Source organism: Numida meleagris, chromosome Z, assembly GCF_002078875.1.
Source record: "Numida meleagris isolate 19003 breed g44 Domestic line chromosome Z, NumMel1.0, whole genome shotgun sequence".
Classification (NCBI taxonomy): domain Eukaryota; kingdom Metazoa; phylum Chordata; class Aves; order Galliformes; family Numididae; genus Numida; species Numida meleagris.
In genome coordinates this window covers 51028181-51053787 of record NC_034438.1, presented here as the reverse complement: position 1 = coordinate 51053787, position 25607 = coordinate 51028181, and the positions used below count along the sequence as shown (strand labels likewise).

The following is a 25607-nucleotide window of genomic DNA, read 5'->3' as shown; positions in this document are numbered from 1 at the left end:
TATTGAGTAGAGTGCTTTTGCTATCCTATGGACCTAATTTCAAAGCTGCTGTCAATCATCTTGCTGAATTCCTTTCCTAGCTGAGGTCCTAACCCTCCTATTGTGAAATGAAAGGATATTTAATGGCACACGGCTTGTTTTCGTTATGAGTTGAGAATACATTCCCGAAAGCACACAATGCAACATTCAGTTTCCATTGGTTCTGTTCAGGCTGAAGTACTGTAATCTGAAAGACATATGCATGTGATTCAAACTGGTTAAAATACTTCAATTAACAGCAATTATGTCTGGTTCTGGATACGAACAAAATACAAAAAAGCTTTTGTATTGCCCCTTACAGAGAGGACAGATTGGTGGTAGGCATCAGAAGGTTATTAGGGATCTGTGCACAGGCTGGCCATAGAGTAACAGCATTGTCTTTGCAATTAGTTTTTAGTGACTTCTTCCTTGCCTTTTCTAAAAAAAAAAGATGGCTATATTTAGAAATATATTCCGGAAGCATCTAGTGAAAAAAAAAGGGAGTTTCAAAGGAGCCAATTAAAATTGCAACTGATATTCTGGAAAGAATTCTGATTCTGTCTCAATTGTTTGGTTGTTGAGGATCTCAAGGTTCTGAAACCTTCTGTGTAGGCTCAACTCCCACCTCCTAAATAGATGATTCACAGTGTCATTGCTTATGGAGTTCAAGCTTAATCTGTTATGTATTGAAAGGAAGATAGAGGACAGAGTGCTTCACAAGGCAACGTTCCTCCTTCTGGAGACTGGAGATCATCAAATTTAGTTCCAAGGTTTTTTTCATTGAAAGGGAAACCTGATCAGACTCTGGTTAGTTTTGATCCCTATTCTTTCTTTATATGTTAGCACAGCATTAGCACGAGTTGGATGGTGCATATTATGAGGACATGCTGCTACAGTGAGAAATATCTTCACATTGAATAAAAAAATGAAATACAAAGCTATTTCTCCTTCATAACAGATTTTATTGTTTTCTGAAGAAAAGAAACAATGCAAATTTTGGTCTTAGATTTAACTGACAAATGCTTGAATTACTTGTAATGTTCCCTGTTTTTTTATAATAATGCTGGAAAACGGAAATGAGACTGGTAAAATTATTCCATGCTCGATAAATTCCCAGAATTGTGTTACTTTCTTTCAGGTAGTTTGTCTCTCTGAAATCACTGAGAGTTGGAACAGTACTAGGCTGGTGAAGTCAAGTGTGGAACTGCAGTGTTACAGAAGTAGTTGCCCTGTATATTCTATAGCAAAACTCTTTTCAGAAAAAAAAGGTCCCCTGACAAAGACTGGAAGTTGACACTTACCTGAAAGTTACCAAAACAACTTCCTCCAGGCAAGGTAACATAACTCACAAATGGTGGGCCCAGGTTGCTCAGTGACTCATACACAATGATGCCTTCACTTGGAAATATGGCCTTCTTCTTCTGTTTACTTTCCCAGAACTCTTGCAATATTGCTACAACATTCACTGCCAAAGACAGAAAAATCTGAATGTAAGATGCAGCACAAGTCCTTGATCCTTAGATCCTTTCTATGTTACATAAGACATGAACCGGAAACTTTATAAATCGTTATCAATATGAAAACTTTTACAGTTGTTTCTGCTGGCGTGACAATGTGATTGTGTTTCAGAGTCATCAGCTGAGGGCCTTCAGGGATTCAGGGATTACAGGCCACAGTAGGACATTCATTCCAGATCAGCAGCATTGGTTTTTTGAGACAGTGTATTGGGACTCTGATCCCACAGCAGGAATGGAGCTGTTCACCTTCAAACAAAAGAAAAGGTTATACTCTAATTTCTTCTTACCCATTCTCAAAAAGATCCCACATGGTTACTCAGAGCAAGCAACTGGCTTAGTACCATAAATGTTACCATAACATCAGGTGTAAACAGTTCGTACAGGAGTCAGTGGCATTCAGAAGATAAGTGAGAGCAGAGAGAATTTTCCTCATTAGCTTTTGCCTTTCTTCATCCAGCCTGAACTTGCTGGTGGTGGAATAATGGAAGAAGCAACCATTTTGTGACAGTATCACCCTGGTGGCAGTTCCTATGCAGTCTACAGATGGGGCATTACTCTCTTTCCTGCACACTGAGCAGCCCACTACAGCATTGTAGAAAACTGAGAATTTTTGGAAGCTGTAGCAGTATATAAATGAAACATCAAGATTTGCTTTTACTTGGGAGGCTTAATGAAACACAACACAGTAATTTATAATTCATTTTGAAAGATCATTCTCATTCCTGTAATTGGCTCTTGAATTTTGAAAGACCATTATGAAATGATAGAGTTTCTAAGATAATAATTATAGTATCTATATACACTGACAACCAACTTTTTTCAGGATTAAGTCCTTGGTGCTTTAAAAGCTCTTACTTTGTACACTGTCAATTGCTGAATTAGTTAAGAGTATGGACTGAATTAAGGCAAACCCAAGTCACCCATACAAACAGAACACATTTTATCTGTTTTATCCCTACCCACCTGATCTCTCTCAGTTAGAGGTTTACAGTAGTATGTGTATCACTGGGTTCAAGGACGATAATTTCATATATCCTCCTTTAGTTCTCTCCTATCTGTGAATATTAAGAGTTTCACAGCACTTTTTGTGATGCTGACTGTAATGTCTAGTTATGAAGTGAGAAGATCATTTTTCTCCTCTTCTGTTCTTCCTAAACAGCTGGAAAACTTCTTGTCCAGGGGCTAAGCATTGTGGCAGGTGAAACTGTCCTATAGTGCAAACGTTGGTAGCTTGCTTGAAGTTTTCCTTGACTTTCCTAGGGTAGGTTTTTTTTTTTTGGAACAGGCTAGTTGGAAGCTCTGGTTCTGCAGTGCAGAAATACATGGGTTGTTCTGTTGCATTTACCCTAAATGAACTCTGAGCCTTTTTCACTTTTCAGAAATACTGTTTTATGTGAACCAGATTTGGAAGAGGACTAAATGATAACACGTATCCTGCTTACAACATGGCTCTATTTTGCAGTCGATTTCTCATTGAGTAAGAAATGTCTTGCTTCTGCTCATGGAAGTTCATGGGTCAAATTCCCAATTAAGAGGGAAACAGAACTCTTGGTCTTGAATTACATCAGTAAGTTTGCATCAAACTGATGCCAGAAGAAAAAGAAAAAAAAGAAAAATTGATTCCAATCTTCTATTAATTGCTGCTGAAAATACTTGCTAGGCACCTTCCTCAGCCAAAGCAAACAAACACACCATAAACAGCATACTGACATGACTGGGATGACAGGAGCCAAGTGCCTCTGCCACTAACACAGAATGGAGTCATAGACTTGACAGCATTTTGCTGCTGAGAGAGTGGAATATAAAGCATGCACACAAGATAACCACCTACTTCTTCATTTTAAAACTTAAAACAGCTGTTTCTAAAAGTCCTTTTAACTGCCTTTGTGGATTTAATTTAATATGTGAAAGCAAAGGAAAAATACAAGCTTTCTGAATAAGAGAAATACGTAATATGAAATCTATTAAAGAAGGTTCTTCAGTGAGAGGCCAGTAAAGCTGTCTTACATGTCTTAAATCAAGCTATGGTACATAATCAGTGAAACCATATCATTTAAACAAAGTTCATAAGTTACAAGTGCACCCTTCTGCAGCTGCAGCCTATTATGGCTTGTAACTTAATACACACATCTTAGGGAAGCTGTTAAACTGAGCTCAAGCTAGCAAACAGTACTGTTTAAATCTACAGAAAAAAGGTCAGCAACTGAAGCAGGAGCCAGCTGGTTTTTGGTGGAATGTTTTCTTGCTTCTCTTTTGATTCATTTTGCACATTTTCATATTAATGATTAGATAGCTTTGGGAAAAAAAATGTGACTAGGCAACATCAATTAGATTTTCCATTATGTTGCTGTGCATTTATCAGCTGTTACACATTACCAAGTTAGCAGTGATTTCATTAGGATATACCGATTCCCATGCTGTAATTTCTATTCTCCATTTCTATTCCACCCTATGTTGGTGTATAGAGAATATACATATATACATATACATATATATATATATATATATATATGAAGAGAATAAGCCCCAAATCCCTACTAAAACAGAATGAAACCAGGCATATTGTTAAAAAAAAAATCATGTAGCAAATACTGGGGCACTAGCAACATGCTGAGGAGCTTTCAGGGAACTTTTTTCTTCTCCGTGAGGGACTTGGGTGCTAGATGAGTGGATTGACCTATCTGTGGACTGCTAGAAGAAAAAACAGCAAGAAACTGCTTCCGGAAAAGAAGATCTTAACACTGGATGAGAAAGCAGCATCATCTTCTGACAGTGAATACTTCAAATCCACCACTCTCTGGCAGTTCCTAGAAGACTTCAAGGGTTTGGGAAAAGAACAAAATTAAATAAATCATATGGACTGTCTCCTCACAAGTCATTTTGAAGGTGCTGTCAAATAGGTGAAGAGAGTGTTGGAGGCAAGCAGCTCAGAGAATGGTGTAGGCTTACTAGCTGCTTCAGAGGTGGCTAGCTTAGCCCCTAGACAGCAGACTTAGATGCAACTAGAGGAAAGAAAGGGTATCGACTGGGAGGGTTTTACTGATGCCACTTTTGCAATGAGGCAAGGTGTCAGTCCCTGAACTGTTATGAGCTGAGTAAAAGGTTATTATGTGGAACAGAGTAAGGGGACTTGCTAATATTAGACGTTTTCAACATGGTAGTGTGAAGGCAACTGTTAATCATTGCCAAGAAGCTTCACACAAGGTCTATGTTCTTACTTAGCATTACATGGGAAAAATGAAAAGAATTCTGGTACAATTTTGGTACCTGAAAATAGCTATAAAAAACTGTAAAACTGTTAATCTGTTATGATAATCAGAAGTATAACTGGTTTCCAGAGGTATAATATAATAACAATCTAGAGAGGAAAAGATTGTTTGTTTGATAAAACTTAATCTCGTAATATTTCCCTGAGGCAGCTGACTTACTCTGGCTACACTGCACTCGAATTCAAAAGCTTACATCACAGAGAGCTTATACTAGCTCTCACTGTACTTACTGACAAATCTAGTTCAATGTTTAATGAAGATGTAAGTGAACTGGGCTGATTACTGAGATCCCACAGGGATCTGACCATAATCCTTAACATTTTTTTCTGTTAAAACATCTACAGTCTATTGCTGACCTGAAAACTTTGCTGGTAAAATTTGCAAATGAAACATAATTTGCTACTGCCAGTAAAAACATGGAGACACACTGATTTCCAAACCAATTTGAAATCACTTGGCTGAGTTTCACAAACCAAATTATCCAGCAATTCAGCCACGAGCCATGAATTCAAGTCAGGCAACTAAAAATTGCAATTAAAAATTATCTCAGTGGAAGTATCTAGCTTTTTCCAATCTATATTACAACTTCTAGCTGATACCAGAACATTGTTTTGATGTTGAAACAAAGACATAAAAAAACCAAAGTGGTGGTAACTGACATTCAACAAATTTAGGCTTGAAAAAAGGTGATAGACTTGGGAATGCTTTATGAAATGCAGAAACTGATTCATAGCTCCTTGAAGTGTTTACAGGTGTATTACTTTTAAATTTGAGTCTTCGTTTGTGATGCAGAGGCGTTGCTCTGACTTCTCTGGCATCCTTCACTTGCTGATGACTCATCTTGAAAGTGTGGTAAGGCTGCTGGCTCTGACACAGACCATGCCAGTGAGTGAAAGGCACAAGTCAGAAGAGCAACTCCTTTCCCCCACCCCACACAGCCAAGAAAAAGCATCTCAAGTAGCATCTCAAGTCTAACACCAGGCAAACAACAAGCTGGTGTCTTTTAGCTTGCTTCCTGGAAGGATCAAAAAGAAGTTCCTCCAGCTGTGTAACACATGAAATGTTTTCAGTTGCTTTTGCTCTCCTGTGTTTGGAGAGGACACAAGCTAGAGCTGAAGGCAGGAGAGAGACAGTGAATGGGGGGATAATTTGTTGTACATTGCTGGAATCCATGGAGCAGTTGAGCATGAGTAATGGGAAGGGTTTGGGGTGCCTCAACCTGAATGGGCATAGAATACTGTAATAAGTTTCTAGAAATAATTGTAACAACCACTCCTTGTTTTAGAAATACTATGAATATGCATGTAGTCTTTCTATAAATGAAGACGTTTACCTGCTTTCGGTGTGCAGATTAGGAAGGGGCTAGCCCCTCTGCACCCGGTGTGCACGCAGCGCTGAATAAAACATACCTGCTTTATAAGTACTTTGTGGTTATAGAGTTTGATTCCACAAGTCAATGGAGCAGACCAGGGCCCAGCTGTAGCACTGTGAGTTTTGCAGTAAGCTACATGTAGCTGCGAGGTGTCAGCTCAGAGCTGCAGGGAAAGCCTGCAGCTGCTGCCATGTCCCCAGCCATCAGAAGCTGAGCTCTTCAGCAGAGCATTTGCCATGTGAAACGATCTAGATGCTTCCCATCCAGTTATCTCCACAAATTTTGGAGTGAAGAATAGCATGGTACTTTACTTATACTGAATGTTCTCAGGCAGAGAATCTGCTTTGCGCAGTATTTTACAGAACTGGATTCTGACATAGATTTGGGCCTTCCACAAATTATTTCAATATCAAATTGTCCCTAATTCTGGAAACTTTTTCTCTAATATGTTCCTCAGTGGCTGTACTAATTTCCAATTTCTTTGAACTATATAACTTACTTATATGCTGGTGATGCAAATGAAAATATACATTTTAGCTGAAGGAAACTATCAGGAGATAGAAGAGCTTTCCATGGGCAGGGTTACCTGTCACCAGCTCAGGCTGCTGAGGGCTCCATCCTACCTGGCCTCGAATGCCTCCAGGGATGGGGCATCCACAGCTTCTCTGGGCAGGGGTTTGGAACTGGATGATCTTTAAGATCCTCTCCAACCTAAGCCATTCTATGACTATGATAAAACTGCACTTCATTCTCTTTTCTACTGCAACCCTTTTCTACTGCAGCTTTTGATTGGACTCTACTTGCAGGAATTTGTGAGTCCACCAGCTTCCTTTCTTGCTCGGGTATCCACATTTTTGTCAAAGAATACATACCTATTTATTCTTAAAGGCGTGGCAATAAAGTGACACGTTTCTTTCTGGCTCAGACTCTGAAAACACAATACAGCACTGGAGCACTGTGAATTCTTGCTCTGCTTGGCTAAGAGGTGGACTTGCAGCTACCTGGTGACTAAGCAAAACTGTAACAATGAAGGCCTCAGAACAAACACTGTACTGTACCACTCCTGTGAAAGCTGAAGAACAAACACATGCAGTTCAAAAGCGCAGTGGAGAAGCCAGGAGTTGGAAGTCTTGCTTAAGGTGGTCTCAGGTCCCAACCCCCACAGCCATGACCCTCCATGACCACCATGCATGGCTGGTATGGCATATGCATGATGCCTGATGCTGAACACTCTTTTCCCAGCAATGGCTCCTGGCCCATTTGGAGAGGACCATCATATGGCTTAAAAGGCATTGCCAACCCCACAGCCAGCAGTGCTCGCCCCACACATCCTCAACCCCCTCAGAAGGAGAAGGAGATAGACGGACTGCTGTGGTGGCTTCCTTTCCCTTTCCCTTCCCTTTCCTTCTCTCCTTCCTTTTCTTCCTTCTTGTTTTTCCTCTCTTGCTTGCCCATCTTTTAATAAATAAAAGTACATCCTTGCTTGATCAACACCTTGACTCCATTCTGAGTCCTAATTCAGAGTGCCTGGGATCAACATAACAAACCACAAGCCACTTCAGCTTGCAACAAAAGGAAAGTAAAAACTGAAGTTAGGTTACACCAGTGTATTCTAATATATCCATAGTATGTATGGAGGAGTATGAACATGAGAGTGAATGCAATTACACAATAATTTATTACATACTAATGCTTCCTCATTCCTCCCCAGCAGCCAGGGCCAGCACCTTTTCAAAGACATACACACCTCTCTGGTTTAGCTACCTACAGGACAAAATAGGAAGGACCACTCATCTTTCTTGCTTCTCATGTTTTTTTGCAGGACTGCTTGTAGCGATATACAGGTGAAGGACTGAAGGCTGTCCTGCTGCCAGTGCACCCAGCCCTGGTTCTTGCATCTCTCTTAAATCTCATCCCTGCTGCTGGTGGAAGAGGCTGCCCCAGAAGGAGCCCTGCTGCACTGTGCTCACTCCTGCCAACAGGACCCAGCAGCACGTACTCTGCACCTCCGCCTGCTGCTGCTGAGGCAAGCTTCTGTGGGGCATCCCCCATCTACCCCCATCTACCCTACTCTTTGGCCAGCATAACCGAAGCTCCTGGGCTGCAAGAGCAGGCAGCAGCAGACTTGCTCTGGGATGCACATTCTTCCCCTCCCAGTAAAACTCAGTCCTCTCTATACACTGAGTCAGCCCACATTGTGAAAAAGGCAGGTGCTGCTGTAGCAAAGCAGGTGCTGGATCATTCTGGTCCAGTAAAAGTTGAAAGCAGCATGTTTCTAAGAGCTGTGGATTTGCTCTCACGGGTAAACATGATACATTATCTTGCTTCGTTTAAATCCCATTAAAAATCAGAAATGGATGCTACTTAGTTTTTTTTTAGACTTGCCAAGATAAGGAGAACACATGTAAATTCTCATTCAGCTTACAGGCAAAGCACGGTGCCCGTCACCAGTTAGAACTGGCAGCATGCAGTCACAGCAACTTCAAGCCTATGTAAGAAGGTTGTTCTCTAAGTAATGCCTCCTGTTTATTTCCATGGAAAATACAACAGCTACAAAGAGCACAATAACACTGTTTGATAGAGCAAATTCTCTGCTACAAAACACTGTTTTTCAACATAGGCACCACCATTAGCTCTGCATTTCCATCAGCAGTGAACAAGAGCCTACATGCTGAGCTTGCTTGTAATGATCTGCACTAGCAGAGGTGACTCACTGTCAGTGTTGCCACTGCTGAAATTCACCACCCATCTCCTCACTGTGCTTACACCCACTGTTTGGTCTCCATAAACATTCAGCATGTGTTGATGAATGGCAGTGGGTGCCATTTTTTCCACATGGAGGAACTCAACGATACACCTTTGCTCCATGCATGCTTCCATGTCAGACGCCATTTTGTCAGACTGCCCCTTGGCTGCCATCTGTCACACAGCAACACGTAACAGAATGTTGGTAGGAAGGTTTAACCTCTAATGCCGTACCACCAACACCACCTCTGATGTTGGTGGCCAGCACAATAAAAATAGGAAGCATTGCTTTTGGAGCAGCCCTCAAGATATATTAGAATGCCCTCAGAATTCTTTTCATACCTCGGAAAATCTAAAGAAAAATAGTAGTCTGAACCACTTGCACTTTTGTTTTGCTTTAACCATCTCTCCCTGCCTTAGATCTGTGGGTGGTGACAATGTGCTGTCCAAGCAGCTTCTACATGCACTGTCAATAAAAGCCTTGTAAGTAGATCTGCTGGAACTGGTTACCCGCAGTAACTTGTGAAAGGGAATGCCTTCTTTCCTGCAGCCTCCCCCCTCCCCCCCCCCGAATTCTTTATTCCTGTGATGTGTGTACGCTCACAGACTGTACAGTGTGGTCCTGAAGCTGCAGCAGTAATGCAGTCCTACCCAGCACATAAATCTCCTGTGAGGGGGCCTGAGACACTAATGGTGAATGCTTAGGTTTGGGGATAGATCCTTACACCACAGTTGTAGGGGAGCAGTGTCTTTCCACTCCTACTCTTCCCAGGCAACTACGGAGCAGCTTCACTTTTCTGTGCACTTGAGCACAGAATCTGGCAAGTAGAAACATTTAGTGCAGAAGTACACCAGCTTTTTGCCCAGGACCATTGCTAGTCATGTGCTTGAAGTCTTTAACCCTTCCACAGCAAGGGAGAAGATAACAGCCGATTGTATGAGACTCATTTTAATAACTCTAACATAGCTGTTGACGAATGGAGATTAAATAAATGCCTCTGCAGCGCACCTTAGGTCAGAGCAAAAGACAATTAGACTTGAATGTTAAGAAAAAAAACTCTTAAAAATCAAACATTATCCCAGCATTGGCTGCGCATTACATGATTGACTGAGGTAGGTCATAGAATCATAGATGGCTTGGGTTGCAAGGAACCCCAAGGACTGTCAGGTTCCAACCCCACTGCCACCTAGATTTTGCTATTGCATGCTCAGTCTGTTGCAGAGTTCTACTCCACCATGTGAAATCTGGCAGTGTGGATGTGTTCTATGAAAATTTGCCAATTAAACAGTGCTCCATTCCATGTACAGCCCTGTGCTCATCATAAAGCCCAACTTAAATAGTTGTATTTCCACTATGTGAACCACATTCAACTCCATTTGTTTCAAGGCATACAAGAGAGCAGTTGGCTGTGCAGCGCTCGCTGCAAAGCACTTCAGAACCCATTTACACAGTCTGTAAAACAAGAAGGGGAGAGAGCACAGCGAGGCAAGCAGTTGTGGCATGCTTCGGAAAGGGGCAGCCACTGGCGAGTCAGAAACTAGAAAAAAGTTCAAATTCCACATGCTTGCAGGAAAACATCTTTTTGCACTGCATCTGCGTATAAAGATTGTGGTATTTAGTTGGTTTTTTTTGTTTGTTTGTTTGAGTTTTACAGAATCACTAGTTAAAAAGAAATGCAGTTTAACAGGACAAACTAATTACTGGAGGAAGGGAGCTGACAAAAAGCTTCCCAGGATTGTAATTAGCAAAAATTTTAACCAGGAGTTGCTGCTGGAATGCAATTAAGTATCCTATGAAAAGGTTCTGAATCAATTCTGTGAAATGCAAACTCTGAAAGCAACCAGCAACACTGCTTGCGGTGGGCAGTTTAAATAACTACAGCTTGCGATTCACACACAGATAGGAGCAGGTTAGTTACTTCCATCTCTTACTCTCTTGGCTATAACACAGTTAAATAAGGACCTGGCTGTTAGGGAAGCCGGGCCGTTTCGTGGTACTTACAGTCCTTAAACACCAGGGCAGGGTCTCTGTGAGGCAGAACTCGGGCCATCACCAGCTGCAAAGACTCCAGGGTTCTGTCCATCTCCGTCCTGCTTTGCCAGACAGCGGCCGCCAGCTGTCCTCATGCCCGAGTGAGCCGCACTGCCTTCCTGCAGCAGCTCATTGATGCACCGGGCTCCTGAGGAATCTCCCCTCGTCTCCCAATCGGGCACTGCCTCGAACTGCAAGGCACTCCAAGGGTCCACCTCCCCGGCGCGCTTCTCTTTGCCGTGCGCTGAGCTGACGAGCTGCACAGCAGGCTGGCAGGCTTAGTGCGCGGCTCCCTGCTGCGAAACGCACCCACCTGCAGGTTCGGCGGGGAGACTGGAGCAAAGACCGCTCTGGTTTATGTCGAATGAATGAGGAAACTCCTTTACTCCCCCAGCCTCTCAAACTGTAGGAAAAGACTGAAAACACAATGCTCCATGAAGCTGTAAAGCTGCTCCAAACTCAGTATTGTGGGAGTAGCGTGCAGACTCTTGCTCAAAAATAAAAGCAGCGCGCAGGAACCATGATCTTCTTCCTTTAGTTCTGTAGCAGGAACGGGACTTCGATATTAATGGAAGTGGAAAATGAATTAAAATAGCAAAATTAAACTTGTGATGTATTAGGTTAACTGAATTTTAATCTGTTTTCCTCACTCCATCTACAGTGTGTTTTAAAACGCCAGTGAGTTAAACTATTTCCATGTAAGAGAAAAGTGCTGTGGCATGAACAAGCACTCCAGTCAGGACAGACACAGATGCGATGGCAAAAGCCTGAAGTATGAATGTACACACGCTGCTGCCACGCATATTTGTGTAACAGCCACGAGCTGCACCCATGGGAGCTGCGCTGCTGGTACAGAACATGTTTATTTCAGTTCCTGTAAAGTCTTACTGTTTTGGAAAAAAAGCTCTAAGTAAGAAAGTGTAAGTAAGCGTAAAGCTGTAAGAAACTACAACACACACTTGTACCTTTATCACATGCAAGTTTTAAGACGTACCATTGCATACAACAAGTGCATAGTACCACGTATATCCACTCCTTATTTTCAAATTTTGCTTAGAAGATAATGAACCAGCATCATGTTTATTAAATGCATTAAGCAGATTTTGTTACAACCCCCCCACACACATTCCTTGCCGCTGAATATGTCAATTTGCAGACAGTCAATAACGCTACTGTCCAAACCACTGTATTTCCGTAAGTTCACTCTATGTAGCACTCTGAAGTTCCCTGTATATGTAAACGTCACTGTGACCTTTGATGACTTCAGGTATTTCAGGAATTCTGCTGCTTTAAGAAAAAAAAAAGAAGAAAAAAAGGCTTAATAAAGATATATTAAGCAGTAAGCACAAGGCTGTTCCTCCCTCCCTAACGCCAGTCTCAGAAGAGTCATGTCTGGCAAAGTGAATGACAATGATAACTTACAACCATCCATTAGAGTACCTTTGAAAGAGTTAATGGGTGTTTTAAAGGAACATTTTGAAAATAAACAACAAAGATTTCCATCACCCCTTCTATTCCACATGGCTGAATCAAACCGGACAGCCTTTGTATATTTTTGGAACCCATTACCAGCACAGACTTAAGGTCATGCACCAGAAATAGCTCATTCACTGTGAAACATTCAAACTTAGAAGCCAAAAGCATGCGCCCACCTTAAGGCAAGAACTGCAACTGAAATACTGTTGTCACTGAAACCATCTCTTAATAGACAACAGCCTAGAAACATAAAAGGATGTTTTCCCCCCTTGATGTTTAAAATAGAAATGTAATTAAACTAACTTAGGTCACTTTTCTGCTCCAGATAAAATGAGCTCTATCTGCATCAGGAAATAGGCTTGCATATCTTGATTGCAATCACTTACATCTAAGATTTAATTGGACTTCCTTCTGTCACCAGGCTTTCCCGCCGTTGTGATGCTACAAGTAACACGAATCTATTGCATCTCCACTGGCCTGCCATGGTTTTAAAGACATGTCCAGATGCTGGCAATACTAGCTTTTGTATTCTAACAGCAAGACAAAAGCTAGAAACTTTCAAATCAAGAGCATGCTTCAAGACAGGACAGAGCTTGCAGTTCTTCAACAAACTACAAGCTGAGTATCAAGTAGAAGGGGCAAAGTAGAACAGATAGCATCAGATGTGCGCACATAACATCAGAAGTATCATTCAAGTTCCTGATTTCCCCAGGCAAATAGAAGACATAAGATGTTGGAAACAACAGACTGATAACTTAAATTTCACCAAGTTATCCTTCTGTGGGAGGGCTCTACCTCACCTCTCAAGTGTAGATAGATCAAAGCATTTGATTTTCTAGGTCTTCAGAGCCCCAGGATATAACATAATAAAAGACACGGTAATACTTCCGAAAAGAGAAGTTCACAATTCTCACTGCTATATGTAAGTTACTGAAGGAATTAAATTTACCGCTAAGTGCACAGGTACATCCAAAACCCAAGTGACTGCCATATCTGTACAGTACTTATTATTACGTTTCTTTCCGGGCAAGATTTTTATGTGATATTACTTAGAGTGAAGGTTTAAAAAAAAGTAAGTATTGATAAGATCAAAGCATGCATGTTGTTGTATTGTTTGATGGTCTTCGTACAGGTTCACAAGAAAGATTCTTTCAACTCCGTAAGATTATGGAGTAGAAGAGAAAGGCAATTGGTTCATATCTCCTTGTGTTTTTAATTAAGCCAAACATGCTTACAACACATTTTTGCATTTAAACCTCATGTCATTGCAAAAATTAGCTTTAAGATTAAAGGAAGAAAAATTTTAAAAAGGAATCCTCTGCCCAGTGGAAAATTTTTGATCTATATATACACACAGTAAAATCAATTTAGAACAAGATAATTATAGAAATTTCTGACAGTAAAAGATTGCACCTACATTTAGTTTAAATTACAGTCAGTGGTTTCAACTAGAAACACAAAAGAAAACTCTCCAAACAAAACCATAGGAACAAGAAAGATATTTATTAGCTTCCAGAAAAACACAGTGTTGTACAGAAGATCTGTTGTTCCATTGTAAAAAAGGATAATTGGTTATTAATAAAACTCTTTCAACTGTATATACTATTTGTTTTCTGATGCTTTATGGTAGTTTTAATAAATTATCCCCAGAAACTAGCTGCATCCAAGCTTGACTTAATGTTGTGCATATTTTCTCTACGCTGTTTGGTATAAATATTTGCTTCTCCTTTCTGCAGTCGTTGCCTCAGAGCAGACTTCTGTTGTTTTGTCAGCTGACGTTTTATCTTCTTTTTCACCAGTTCCTACAAATAAGGACACAATTCAGTTAAGACACAGCACAGTGATCCTGTATTTTCACTAGTAATAAGGACATGCAGTAGGGATCCTGACCAGAGACCACTGTGTGACAATGAGCTGGTGATCCATGCCAGGGCTAACCCCTGTGTACCGAGGCCTGCCCCGTGCGGCCCTCAGCCTTGTGCTGTGCTGCACAGATCCCGTGGCCCTGGGGCAATCTCAGCCAGTTCCTTGTACGACAAGAGCCTGCAGGCAGCCCCTGGTTGGTACCAGAGATTATGACTGCTGTGTAATTTTGCCTTTATCTAATAGAGCGGCAAGAAGTTCTCATGAAAACATGATTCCCTTTGACAGCAGAAATGATGAACAGAGGTGTTTCCCTGTAAGACAGTCATACAATGGTTTGACTGACTGAATGGGCAGAACTTCTGCGACAGAAAAGGTCCACGTGGTGGGTTTGTGGCTTGGAGTCCAGTTTGATGCTACACTGTTCAGGGCTACAGCATCTGAAGGAGTATAAGATTATCTGGCTATTATTTTCTTTTAGTGTTGGCTCTGGTAAGTAGCATTTTAAGTAATATCTTGAACAGTCTAAGGGCCTGGATCATAATGGACCAATTAAAAACGACTACAGTAGTTTTATGAAATTTCATGCTATTTACCCTTTTGTTTTCATTCTGAGTTCTACTACACATCATGAGGGCAAAAGGTATCCATAATAAAAAAAAAAAATCAATCCATAATTTAAGTTACAGCTGTAAATTTGTCCTTTGGAACCTGAAAGCATGGAGCTGTGTCAGAGCGGTGCTGGGAGACCTGTGGCCTGTGGGACTGCCTGGGGAAGGACAGCAGCCGTGGGGAGGACCCACAAGGGAGGAGCAGCGGTGGTGAAGTGCCATGGGCTGACCACAGCACCCACTGCATCTTCACATGTCCTGTCCGAGGGGAGAACGTAGAGGAGGGTGAGTGGGGGAAAGGTAGCTTTAGTTTGCTTTCAGTAATTCACTGCTCTTTAATGTTATCAATAGGCAGTAAATTACATTAATCTTGTTTATGTTGTGTCTGTTTTGCCTCAGAATTTAACAGTGAGCTCTTTGGAAATTAACTATGTATTCTCTTTAAAAATATTCATTAAAAATTCCCGAAGAGAACTTATCAGAATTAGTTAAAATTGGTCCACTGATGTTTTCCTTCTGTCAGCAAAAGAGCTGTTATTCTCTGCTTTTTATAGGGAGAGCCCTGAAAGAAGGCTTCTCTACTTCTCCCACTGTAGTGAACAGATGACTTTCTTCATAGTTCAAGCAAGAAGAAATTTTACAACACACATACCAGGTATTTCTGATATGTAACCATAATGTAAATACACAAAATTCTACTGCTCAACCACAGCGTGCGGGTCTCATTTGTCTTTTTCATCACCTTAAACTTAACTAGAAGCAAGAACTGAGAAAAATTTCAGAGTAAACAAATTTACATTTAAGTTTTTTGATAGTTCACATAATTTCCTTAAATTAAATGAGAAGAGTCCCTAAAAGATTTATACAAGCACAGCTAGACACTTTATTTTGTCTGGAATATCTTACTTTCTTTAACTCATACTGGTTTTGTTTTGGCATACTCCAAGTTATGACTGTACATACTGCTATTACCACTATTGTTTATGTATGTCCATATGAATTCCTTCTCCGTGTTTAATCTGAAAATCTGTTTTAATATGTTTCTCCACAGAGAAAGCTGTATAAGGAACAGAGAAGTACTAGCAGTAGTAACAGTCTTACTGCAGTGCCTCTGTTCGTTTTAGTTTTGTAACCATATCCTTATGTTACAAATAGCTTGTATACATATCCTCACGTTAGTTCTAGCATTTACTTCAAGCATTCAAACTTTCAAATAAGATTTACCAATGGGCAGAAACATCATTTCACTGAGCATGTGAGCATGCAAACAGAATAATTATGTAAGGTAAGCTGGATAAACAGGATGTTTATGTGGCTGAATCTCTTGAAAGCCTCTTCTGCCAAAGTGTTTTTATGCTTCTAGGTACATGCCATTTGAGTACTTTCTAACAAGTTTTATGTGTCTGCGTACAGAATAAATATACACCCTCTAAACACTCAGAAAGGTTTCTAGAATTACATCATGACCACTGCTACCACCTAACGGTGCACAAAAGTATAATTTCAGGTAATCTCTGTAGAAATTGAAAGAAATTCTGCATACTTTAGTTAGCAAACTGAGGAAAAAAAAAAAACAACACAAAAATCTAACAACTGAAAAAACACATCAGACTGCATGCACCAGAGATTAAAGAACTCCTGGCAGGTCATCCTGGCTCTTCTTTACCCAATTCCATAAATCAAATCCAATTCTTTGTCTCCTTAAGAAGATACAAGGCCACTCTCTACAGTAAGAACTCGGATGACTAACAAATGTGAAGTCCTGTACCAATGCCTTGAGACAACTTCCAAGAATGCCATTTCTTGATACATTCATTTACACATATAACTGTATTTTCTTCCCTTCAAAACTGAAATGTACTTTTAAAATGTAACAGACGTAGCCGTACTAATGTATAGGCTGTGGCTGAAGAAAATACATTAAATTCTGCTGCAAAACCTTCTGATTTATATAATGCTGAAAGTTAAATTCAAATTATTAAATATTCACTTCTAAAATACAAAAAAATTAATTGTGGAAAAGAGTTCATTTCTAGTAAGAATGAATGAACAGAATGTATGTATATGCCTGCTACTGGCCAAATTAAAATTGCTTACACAAGTGTAGAGATTTTGTAATAGAGCAAAGAGCAACAAATGGAGTAAAGTGCTGGATATAATTCACATGTCAGCAATTAGAAAATTATCAGTCCCATTTGTCTATGACCATAGGACTGCAAACCAGAGAGGTACGTGGTAGTAATCACTGAAAGCCAAATAATTCTAGATACTTCTACAAATACCTACTAATGGCTACACGAAATTTAAGGCGGTCTCAAAGCTACCTAGACGATTATAATGCAATAATAACAGTAATAATTACCGGTGGAATGGTTGAACAGCTCCCAAGACTGCTGACTGATGTGGTCCTTGTTCTTGCCTTGTTCTCAGCAGTATGAGCTATATTATCTTCATTTCTAAAATATGTAAAGTAATGTTTTATTCCACCTAGCAAAATTAACACCCTTTGTGTTTATGATCATCACATTTTAGTTATAATATTTTTGAGATGCAGTTTGAAAACTGCTAGCAGAACATCTAAGTACTACAGAACATTTCCATTTGAAACATTAACACTAATTGTTCAACACAGACATTTTATGACAGGAAGAACTACTGCACAATAGGCACTTGTATATTGCACGCATGAAAAGTAGCCTGTTACTACTACCGGACAGGAGAATTGCTGCATCATACATATGAAGCATTACACGTACAATACCAATCATCAGGAAATATATTAATGCACCATTTTAAGAATAAACTGAATTTTTAGTTTGCACTTTGAACTCTGGTGGCTGAAGAGCAGTCATTTTTGAACAACTTGAAAGATTTTCATTTACTGGGAGGCAGTGCAGGAAACACACTCTTAGACAGTAAAGATCAATATTTACCTGTAAGGCTTCAACTTCCTGTTTAAAGCTGACAAGTCAATCAGATCAGGGCATTCATCATCTTCATTGTCCTTATCAATGCAGTGCTCTCCTTGAGTTGTCTGATTTTCTGACGTATCTTCAAGCATCCTTCCACACTGCGAAATAACAGCTGCACAACTCTCTGGATCTTCACTGCATTTACAATGGATGGGTTGCCTTTCAACCTCATCTAAGGCAGAACTCAACTCTGCCATACTCAGTCTTTGTAGATTTTCACTACTTTCAGTGGCATCAGCCACTTCACTGTGATACACTGCATCTTCAGAGGTTCTGCTTTCAGAATCCTCTTCATGTATGAATTCTGCATTATCTTCCTGATTACTTCTGAAGAATTTGAGGTTACTCTCAGTGAATTCTTCAAATTCTGATACCTCTGCTGTATAATCATCCTCATGAGAGCCCGATGGGTGAAGTAGTTCATCATCTTCCTGCATTTCTTTTGTATATCCACTGGCAGCAATCTCTATGTCAAGAGAAGTCTCTCTTCTGAAAGTGCAGTAAAAGTAGGTTTTCTTTTAATATGTTAAATCATCATTCTATGGACATGCCATAAAATACTATAAATTATAATTACCATTCTATTAAAAAAGAGTGTACTCTGCTGAAACATACAAGATAATGCAGAGCTTTGAGTACTTAGCAGAACATGGCCTAACAGAAGCAAACTGCCACAGAAGATGACTCCATCTCCAAGACCAGCATTTATTTACTTAAATAATCTCATTTCAACAGAAATATAATCTGGCTTTAAATTATACTTGTGCAAGCAGAAAAATAAAGGGTGCACTGACATACACTGATTTAAATGCAATTCCCCTTTGAGCAAGAACTCAGACTGACATATACCTGATGTCTTTGAATTCTGGGAAGAGCTCACTCTCATAGTTGAAGCGTTTCTTAAAGAACTCCTTAATACAGTTAACATCTCTGTCAAAATACCTGTACAAAAGACGGAAATGTACAAAAACAAGAATCAAAGTAATTAAATCTATTGCAATGACAAAATTTTATTGTGTACTTGTTTTTAACTCATTTTATTTGAAAATTAATGACTTATTAGGGACCTGGAGAAAAAGCTAAGAAGCTAAATAGCATACAGTTTAAGTATTCCTTAACTAAAATAAATCATTTTCGTTGAGAAGCAATCAATTATAAATTTATCCTCGATATTTCCACTCATTCATAAATCAAACTGTACTTGTAATGTTATTCAGGATACATGATAAAAACGGTAGAAGAAGGCTATGAAAATAAAGCATGGTTGACTGCTTTTATCAGAGCTTAACTTACCTATTTTGAAAATACCATTAACTTTTTACCTACCATTCAGCATTTGGATGTGATGTTGATATCATCTGTGGAAAATCAATCATAGTGACATGGTCATCATTATCCAGTATAAGATTGAATTCATTGAAATCCCCATGAATCAAACCGTGATTGGCAAGTTTTACAATTAGATCCATTAATTCACTGTAGACAGAGGCAGGATCTTCCATTTGGCGCACCTGGCACCTGGAAAGTCCAAATAAAATATCCTGAACTCTGAAGGACTTAATTAATAGATATAGATAAGGTATACCAATTAAATCTCACAGAAGGAAAGAGTAATTCCAGTCAGAAGGGAGCTCCTGAGGTCTCTACTCCGATACCTCCTCAAAGCTAGCTCAGCTCTGAGAACAGACAAGATTCATCAGGAATTCCCCAGACAGGGGTCAAAAGCTTCCAGGGATGGAGAAAGACTGTGCAACCTCCCTAACTACTCTGAGCCACACTGCCTCACTGTCCTCCTGGGGAGAAAGTTTCTCCTTATACTCAGGCTTTTCAACTTATACCAATAGTCTCTTGTCCTCTCATCAGTTCTTTTGTCGTACTGCAGTACTTAAATAACGGATTAGCAAATTTTTGTCTGGATTGTTTTAGATAAGTCTAAGTTCACAACAGGAATTCCTGTATTCAAACAGGAGGTATTCCTGTATTCAAATGGCTCACATTTTCATTCAGAAAAACATAGTTTCAAGACTAAGTTGGAAGGTGGGGTGAGAATCCAAAATGTAAAAAGCTTAGGACACTCTAGAATACACATCAATGAAAACAAAGTACTGGAAATGGGCAAAATACACATCATCTTCTCTTTATAAAAAGCATAAAGAGCCAGTTGTTTTATTATACCAAAAATTGTTAAGGAGAAGCCAGAACTTAAAATTTTCATGTGATACATTTTGACCTGAATGCAACACTACAGTGTTATGAGAGAGGATCAGCTGCACAATACTAAAAGAAAGCACAAGCAAAGTCCAGCAGCTTTCCATTATGCTGCTGCTGAACATTTTTGTACTGGCAGAAAAATTAATTGGTGATATTTCTCATCGGCACAGGCCTTACTTATATCATAAAATATATCCCTTATTCTTTGAATTTGTAAGTCACATTAACTAGTATCTGCTGAGATTGTTGTTCATTTGAAATAATTTTCTTCTAGCATCTCCTTCAGATTAAAACTGCCGAGCAGGGAGAGCATGGTAAAACTCCACTGCAGATGCCCACATGGAACTTCAGGCCATTCTGTCTAAAGGATGGATGTGGAATTATTTAATAAACAAATGGGATTCAGAATACACTGAAGTCTTAAAAAGCACTTATTCCGTGTTTCTCTTCAACTGTTATACTTTGGGATAATCACTTTTTGATTAAACTACCTATTTTAGATATTCATTATCATATCAAAACATAGGCTGTTTTGTTCTAGCTTGTGGTACTTTAAATCTCTGGATAAGTATTTATGCTATTCTACATTTTACAGAGCGTCAAATACATTCATGCAAACAAACCAAACCACTCATTCACACATAATTTCTTTTTTAAAATCACTGATACATTTTGAACAATTCAAGAAAAGTAATCCTTCTTAAAAAAAAGAGTATACATGATACAGTAAAGAGTATACGTGTAAACAGAACAATCCGCCTCACTCCCCCCCTTTTATTTTTTAAGGGCAAGCTCTGGATAGGAGAGCTGTAATCTCACCTGAATTGCTACAGCACACATCATGAACTTGATCTCAGAAAGCAGAGAATATACAACTCAATACCGAATACAACAGATTAAACAATTTCTGCATAGAAATCAGTTGTACCGCTAACATCTGCATCACACTGCTCTTTCAGTGTATTGCATACTTCAAAGAAATTAAGTCTATTTCACTAGTTTCTTTGAACAAATAATATATTTTTATTCAGATAAATTGGTCTATAACTAAACAGGACCCTAGCCATTGTAGGCCAAGCAGCTTTGCTATGGTCAGAATTCACTTACATGATAAGGAAAAATGCAATGCCTGCGGCCTTAGCAAACCTATTATTGTTAGTGTTTCTGTGAAACAGAGAATTCAAGCTTCAATACTTACAAAGGATAGCCATCAAGGAGCTCCATAATAACTGCATGTCTGTTGTAGTCTACAGGTTTTGGAACGGGAAATTTTCTGTCATACAAAGCCTGGAAAGAGTCAACATGTTGAAAAATTAGAAGAAAATGGTTAAGAAAACATTACATATATGACAACCTCCAATAACCACAAAATGTTAGGGTGGAAGCATACTACAGATTACTCAAATGCCTTCATTAAGATTCAGATCACTTGACAGCTTTATGTTATCTGTTCAAAAATAACAACATTCAACTGAAATCCTCTAAGAAAACTTGCTTCAGTTTCGTATGACTTTCACTGCAAGGCTTCACCTTATCACTGGACACTCTACAAGAAGCATAGCATCGATGTTCTCTGAAACGCATAATTTAAGTCCACTAGGAAAATAAGCATAAATTCTACCATACTGCAAATACAAAGCGATGAAAAGATAATCTGAGAAGTATCTTTCAGTCTATTACTCCATTGCTGAAACTGTGCAAATGGCCACCTACCTTCATGTAGGCAAACTCCTTCATTGCTGCTAGCCGGGATAAATACAGCCACGACATTCTATGCCTGTGCTTATGGTAGTCACGCTTATTTTTCAGACTGCGAAAAGAAGTTCTTCCAAGCCTATGCAATTTCATTGCAAACTGCTGCTCGTCTTCATTTGCAACAATATAAATATCTAGAAGAGAAAGAGCAGCACAGATCTATGAAATAAATGGTATCAGCAAAGTCTACCACACTATCCCAACATTAGAGAGAGCTAAATTTATATACTGTCTGTTAGTGATCTGAGCTGGAAGAAATTATTGTTGAAGAGATTATGGTGCTCCATTAGTAGAAATACTGGTGTTATCTGAAACATCTTTCAGACCAGGAGGTAAAAGTAACTGGAATGAGTAACTAAGACAATTCAAGCTCTCTGACTTCAGGTTCCTACAATCAGGATAGACTGGTATTTCTCCAGGCCACCTGTACAGCGTGGAACTATAAGCTTCCCAAGCAGGGGAATCCAGCTCAGATGCCAAACTCTGGCGTTTTTTATAATGCGCTGGAAAAGCCGCCTTCTTTCTACTGACTGGAAAGAAATCCCAAGGAACCAACCTCTTAATCTAGCAATGAGCTCATATTTCGTTTTTACTATTTGTCTACAACAATCCTCAAGCCTAAATGATGAGAGAGACATGCTGTGCCGGATCACAATCTATATGTAACAGAAACCAAGACAGCCGTCCAATAGTTTTGATTGTATTTCACATTATTTTATTTTTTAGGTGGGATGAAAAAGCTGAAATTGTCTTTTTGATACAATAGTTCAAAATTCTTCATAAAGCATGAGACATTTGGCATCTGTCAGCAAAATATCTTTTAAGTGATGAAACAAAAATTGGACAAAATGGTTGAACTAGAACAACACTCTTATTAAAAAAAAAAAAATCAAGTGCAGACAAAAGCCTCATGAAGTGAGCCACAGATCTTGGTGTCTAACAGTTTAACTGAGATGACTATCCTGAGATAAATTTATCAAGTTCCTAGCAAAATACAAGCAAAAATACTGATGTATTTCCTTAAAAAAAAATTTGAACATTTTTTGAATTACCTGATTCTTTGCCAACACCCATCTGGTTTCCAACAGAACTGATGACTTGCCGGGAAGACAGAGTTTTCAAGGCAAGGTAATCATATCCTGCGTTAGTTAACCGATAGCCCTGGACCACTAAATAAAAATAAAGTACAAAATATTTCATTCCTTATTATGGATACATTACCTTAAAAAAAAAAACAAACAAACTAGTTTTAGTCTAGTTTCTTGTTTGAGCTCATGGTACGCAATACTCAAGTACTACTTTCCCTCTTGGCTAGTATCAGCCAAATCTGATGGAATGTTTAAATTCCTTCAAGTCTTACTGAAATTAACTCGATAAAAGACAGACATGTTATCAGTTCCTCAATACCACAAGCAAGTACAATACTCTAAATGGAATGGAAATGGCATTACTTTGGAAGATAATTATCTAGGAAACACAGCAGGGATTAAGGATTGTTGAGAGGATCTAAACCAATCCTTAAAACCCTGAAGAACAGAGACAAAAAGGAAAGGAATTTCATGCAGACTCAAACTGAGATGCAACTACAAGGTTGAAGGAAATGGGCAAGGGCCTGCTAAACAACTACCTGTCATGGAAAGGAATAAAAACTACTTTAGCAACTGTTTCTGCTGAGGTGAAGATCAGATGATTTTTGCAGTCTTCTCCAGTTTGTGCACTATGATAAAACTGTAACACATTTGGGTTGATTTCTGTATGCATTTGAATATTACCTGACAGTTATTTCATACTTCCATGAATTTTGTAATGGAGTAAAGGAGATTTAACTGCTCTCTTTTCCACTCTTTTCTGCCTATCAACTCTATTGGAATCGGCAATTCAGCAGATAGCAATATCATCTGTTGCTGAATGAAACCACATTCCCAGGCTAGACTCCAGAGAGGCTTGAGGCTATCAAGTGCTCCAGATGTGTGTGTGTGCGCGCCAAGCAATGGTGCTGCAGCATTAGAAGGAGCATGAATAGCCCAACAAGTAAACCAAACTCACTTTTAGTTCGTTCATAAGCCAGGAGCCTGTGTTTCCCCAGCTCTCTCAAGATTTTATTACAGCCACCGTGCTTCAGGCTTGCAATAGAAGCAATTAAGCTGACAGGAACTATTTCATGGTTTTTCATTCCCATTTCCACCTGAAAGGGAAAATGGAAAACAGGTCAATTAGCCAGTGCTCAGCAGCTGAACAGCATCAGATTCTCCTCGAGACTAAACCACTTCTCTCAGACGAATGACTTCACTAATGCTTTACATATGCTAAATACGATATCGCCCGTATCATACGTACCGTACTATCGTCTTAACAACTTTTTCCTTGAAACTCGTTCAGTGCCAATCACAAAACGGGCAGTCAGCTGGTTTCGGTCCCAGGGACGGGTGGAGGAGCAGTTCTGCCTGCTCAGAACGCTCCCTCCCGCACTCCTCGGGTAGGCAGGGCGCCAGGCGAGCAGCCTGCGCGTCCGTGCCAGGACGACAAGACCTCCCCGCCCGCCCGCCTACCCCGCTCACCGCTGTTAGGACTCGGAAATGCTCCTTGGAGAGGTACCGCAGCATCACCACGTTCAGCTTCCCCATGGCGTCAGCGGCGCAACCCCCAGCCCGCACAGCAGCACGCCTCAGCCTCTCCTGCGCGTGCGCAGAACCCAGGGCACCGCCTGCTCACGGATCCGGCTTGTCTGGGTCCTGGCAGCTGCATAGACGCTCGTGTCTTCAGCCGAATCTTTGTGTGCTTAGCTGGCCACTGATTCGTAAACGGCTCAAAATCAAAACAGATCAGACCTGCGCTCCGAGACTGGCTCGACCACTTCCCGTACTGTAAATGAGCTAACTGGGTCGCACGTGTATCTGCCTAGACCGACTCCCCAGCGGAAGCACTGCTCACAATCCCGGCTACAACTGCACGTGCGCACAGGCCGCATAAGGCCATGAGTCAGGGGACTGCCCATGAACCGGAAGTGAAAGGAGGCTCATCCAGTGTGCCTGCGTCTGACAGGCGGGCTCACTGTATGTCGCGGCTTCGAACCCGGGCGCGGCTGCTGTGGCGGTGACGGCCAGCTCTTCCTGTGGGTTCCTTTCATTGCCCTAAGGAGGACTCGGGCTAAAAGAGAGAGAAGTACATAAGGAAATGATTCCTGCTGCGTGTTGTTAGGGGGCAATACTTGGAACTAAAGCACCGGCTCTTCTTCTACAGTCAGTCTCAGCCTCTGTTTTCCCTTCAGGGTGCATCCGCAGCTGCTGGCTCTGGGCTGCTCACCAGCCTCCTGGGGATAGGTGGAGGGCCTTCTGCCCTTTCATCAAAGTGTTTGTGGTCTCCATGCTCAGCAGAGGGCGATTTGATCTCCCATTGCTCCTGAAGGCTTATAGTTCAAAGTGTTACATCTATTTTCAAGTAATACTAAGGAGCTACTGGGGAACACCACAAGAAATACTCTGCCATTATTTAGGCGTGACCCAAACCAACCTAGATGTTGAAAATGCAGTGATGTGTGATCTCTTAAAGTCTTGTTGTAATGCATATTGGTAAATTAAAGTCTTTGTGAATGCTTAAGTGTCCTGAAGATCTATCAATCAGTCTGTTGGCAATAGCCACTTTAGATTATTTTATCAAGTTTTTTTAAAAGCAAAATGACAGAAAAACTTTTTGCTGGGAATGCTGGAATTTTTTTTTCCCGCTCCAAACACTTTGAAGGAGAGCTGGTGGTCTAAACTCATGTTTA

At 40.2% G+C, this 25607-nt stretch overlaps 2 protein-coding genes across 2 annotated transcripts in view; both read right to left on the bottom strand.

The window, feature by feature from the left end:
- LIX1 (limb and CNS expressed 1) overlaps nt 1–11184 on the bottom strand; it is a 28088-nt gene extending 16904 nt beyond the window's left edge. The window contains exons 1-2 of the mRNA XM_021381147.1: nt 10924–11184; nt 1320–1483 (exon numbers count right to left, since the gene is read on the bottom strand). Coding sequence (XP_021236822.1) covers nt 1320–1483; nt 10924–11005 — 246 coding nt within the window. The 5' untranslated portion in view covers nt 11006–11184. The remainder of the gene's footprint in view (nt 1–1319; nt 1484–10923) is intronic.
- Nucleotides 13914–24776, bottom strand: RIOK2 (RIO kinase 2). Its single transcript, XM_021381202.1, has 10 exons — nt 24400–24776; nt 23888–24026; nt 22894–23010; nt 21800–21975; nt 21285–21373; nt 19202–19393; nt 18725–18817; nt 17837–18364; nt 17266–17359; nt 13914–14231 (listed from the first exon to the last, which is right to left on the bottom strand). The coding sequence occupies exons 1-10, from the start codon at nt 24463–24465 to the stop codon at nt 14070–14072; spliced, it is 1656 nt and encodes a 551-aa protein (XP_021236877.1). The 5' UTR covers nt 24466–24776; the 3' UTR covers nt 13914–14069.